This window comes from Atta cephalotes, assembly GCF_000143395.1.
Source record: "Atta cephalotes unplaced genomic scaffold scaffold00017, whole genome shotgun sequence".
Taxonomy (NCBI): Eukaryota; Metazoa; Arthropoda; class Insecta; order Hymenoptera; family Formicidae; genus Atta; species Atta cephalotes.
The window spans coordinates 1769742-1772034 of NW_012130081.1; the positions used below are offsets into that span (position 1 = coordinate 1769742).

The window sequence follows — 2293 nt, forward strand, 5'->3', positions numbered from 1 at the left end:
AGAATTGGGGATAGAATTAAATTAATTTTATTAGAATTAAATTAATTTGAATAGTATTAAGTAATAAATATTTTTAAATATTTATATATAAGTAATTACATTAAAATGTGTTCGTTTACAATAAGTGAATCAATGAATCTCTATTTTATAATTAGAGTTAAATATTATTTTTATATAGCACAAGCGTTAGTGCAGAGTATCAAAGAATCGTGAGAGTATCAGAGTGTTACTCTAAAATATGCAATAATTTGTATAAAAGTAATTGTAGATGATAAATTCCTATATCATTTTTTTCCAAAAATTAATTTAATAATTGATATAAATATGAAACTTTATTATTTTTGTTAAAAGAAGAGAATAATATACATTTGTGTGATATCTGTTTATTTCAGGTTGAAATTAAAAGAGCCGAACCGCGAGACTCATCGAGCAAAATGAACGATAGTCATCAAGGTCAATGGGGTCCACCTCAGCAAGGTGGTCCGCCGATGGGAATGGCCGGAAATATGGGGCCTATGGGTGGACCAAATGGTCAGATGGGTGGACCCATGATGGGTGGACCCATGGGTCCGCCTGGTAATATGATGCAACAATATCAGGGTTGGGGTACTAGTCCTCAAACTGGTGGATATGCAGGATATAGCACCCAGTATAATGCTCAGGGTTGGGGCGCACCACCAGGACCGCCCCAGCAGCAACAAATCCCGCCGCCGCCACCGCATCAATGGGGTAGTAGCTATAATGTTCAACCTGCTGCAGCTACCCAAGGTTATGGAAGTTATGGTGAGTTCGGATATAATTCCGAAAAGTTACATTTTCTATCCACTGTTTATTAGTAAATATCAATCGAGATCTTGATTCAATCGATTGCGACATAGTATGAGACAGTTTTAATGTAACAGATTTAACAGATTTTGCTCAATATTAATAACTTATTTACTGAAGTATGCAAATGTGAAAAAAATTTGGCATTATACATAAAAAAAGTATTCTTTCTCTCTTATCAATCTTTTATTAATTATATTGTTAATGAAAACTATTAACTGATATTTAACTAGCAAAATTGAAGAAATTTTTTAAGAAAAATTTATTATTGAGCAATAGAAATTGACAAGTTATCGAATGGATTACTGTATCATATTATTTGTACAGGGTACATGATGGTGAACGATGTTGATATAATTAATGTACTGGAAAAATAAATTTTATAAAAATATTGTTAACATTTATACATGCACTTACATCATCATGCATTAGAAAGTATTTAATCAGAATAATTTGTCTTAATTATTGAAGTCTTGCTAAAGTATCAACTTCGTTTATAGTGTATTTTAGGTAGCAATCAAATTTTACTTAAATAAATATCAACTTTAATCCTACTCCTATCCCCTTCCATCCTGCTTAGAAAGATTAAAGGAAGACACAGAAAAATATAACATAAGAAATCTATAAATCACAATATAATCGATCTACTTTTATGGTGCCCCCTGGAGATTTTCAGAAAGATTTAAAAAAATATATAAGAGGTTTTAATGTAAAGAAAGTTAAAACAAAAAGTAATTATGTCAACCCAGACTTGTATGTTTTGTTTATTATTATTATATAGAAAGCAGATTGTAACTTCAATATAATGTAAAAAGAGAGAATATTAATTTTATAAATATTCTTAGAAATAACTTATTTTCCTTAATTTTTAATTTTTTTAGATCTAATAATGTAAATATAACAAAAATCTGTCATATATGTATAGGAATGTGATATACATACGTGTATACAGTATGATATACTACATATATTTATACAGGATCTCAAAATTTGTGATACTCAAAATACTACAACAAGAAAGTTTTCAAAAAAATTAAGTAAAAACTGTAAGTTTTTATTTTAAGCAATAATTTGTGAAATAATAAGGCTTTAAATATGATCAATTACGGACAACGTGTACATGACCTGTCCAAGAATCGTGTGTGCAGTAGTTTAGTAAGCTCACTTCAGCGTTTAAACGTAGTTCGTCTAAACGTTGTCTGTAATTGGCTATATTTATAAACTTTATTATTCCATTATTGCTTAAAATAAAAATTACAAATAATTTTTTTACTTAGTTTTTTTAAAATTTTCATCTTATGGTATTTTAATTCGCGAATTTTTGGGACGCTCTACATTACACACACACACACACACACACACACACACACACACACACACACACACACACACACACACACACACACACACACACACACACACACACACACACACACACACACACACACACACACACACACACACACAC

The 2293-nt window shown here is 30.1% G+C and overlaps 1 protein-coding gene across 1 annotated transcript in view; it reads left to right on the forward strand.

Annotated features, from left to right (window-relative positions):
• The window catches only part of LOC105618511 (heterogeneous nuclear ribonucleoprotein 27C), a 46581-nt gene that overhangs the window by 6748 nt on the left and 37540 nt on the right, over window positions 1-2293 (forward strand). The window contains exon 5 of the mRNA XM_012200044.1: window positions 393-783. Within this exon, the coding sequence (XP_012055434.1) occupies window positions 393-783 (391 nt within the window). The remainder of the gene's footprint in view (window positions 1-392; window positions 784-2293) is intronic.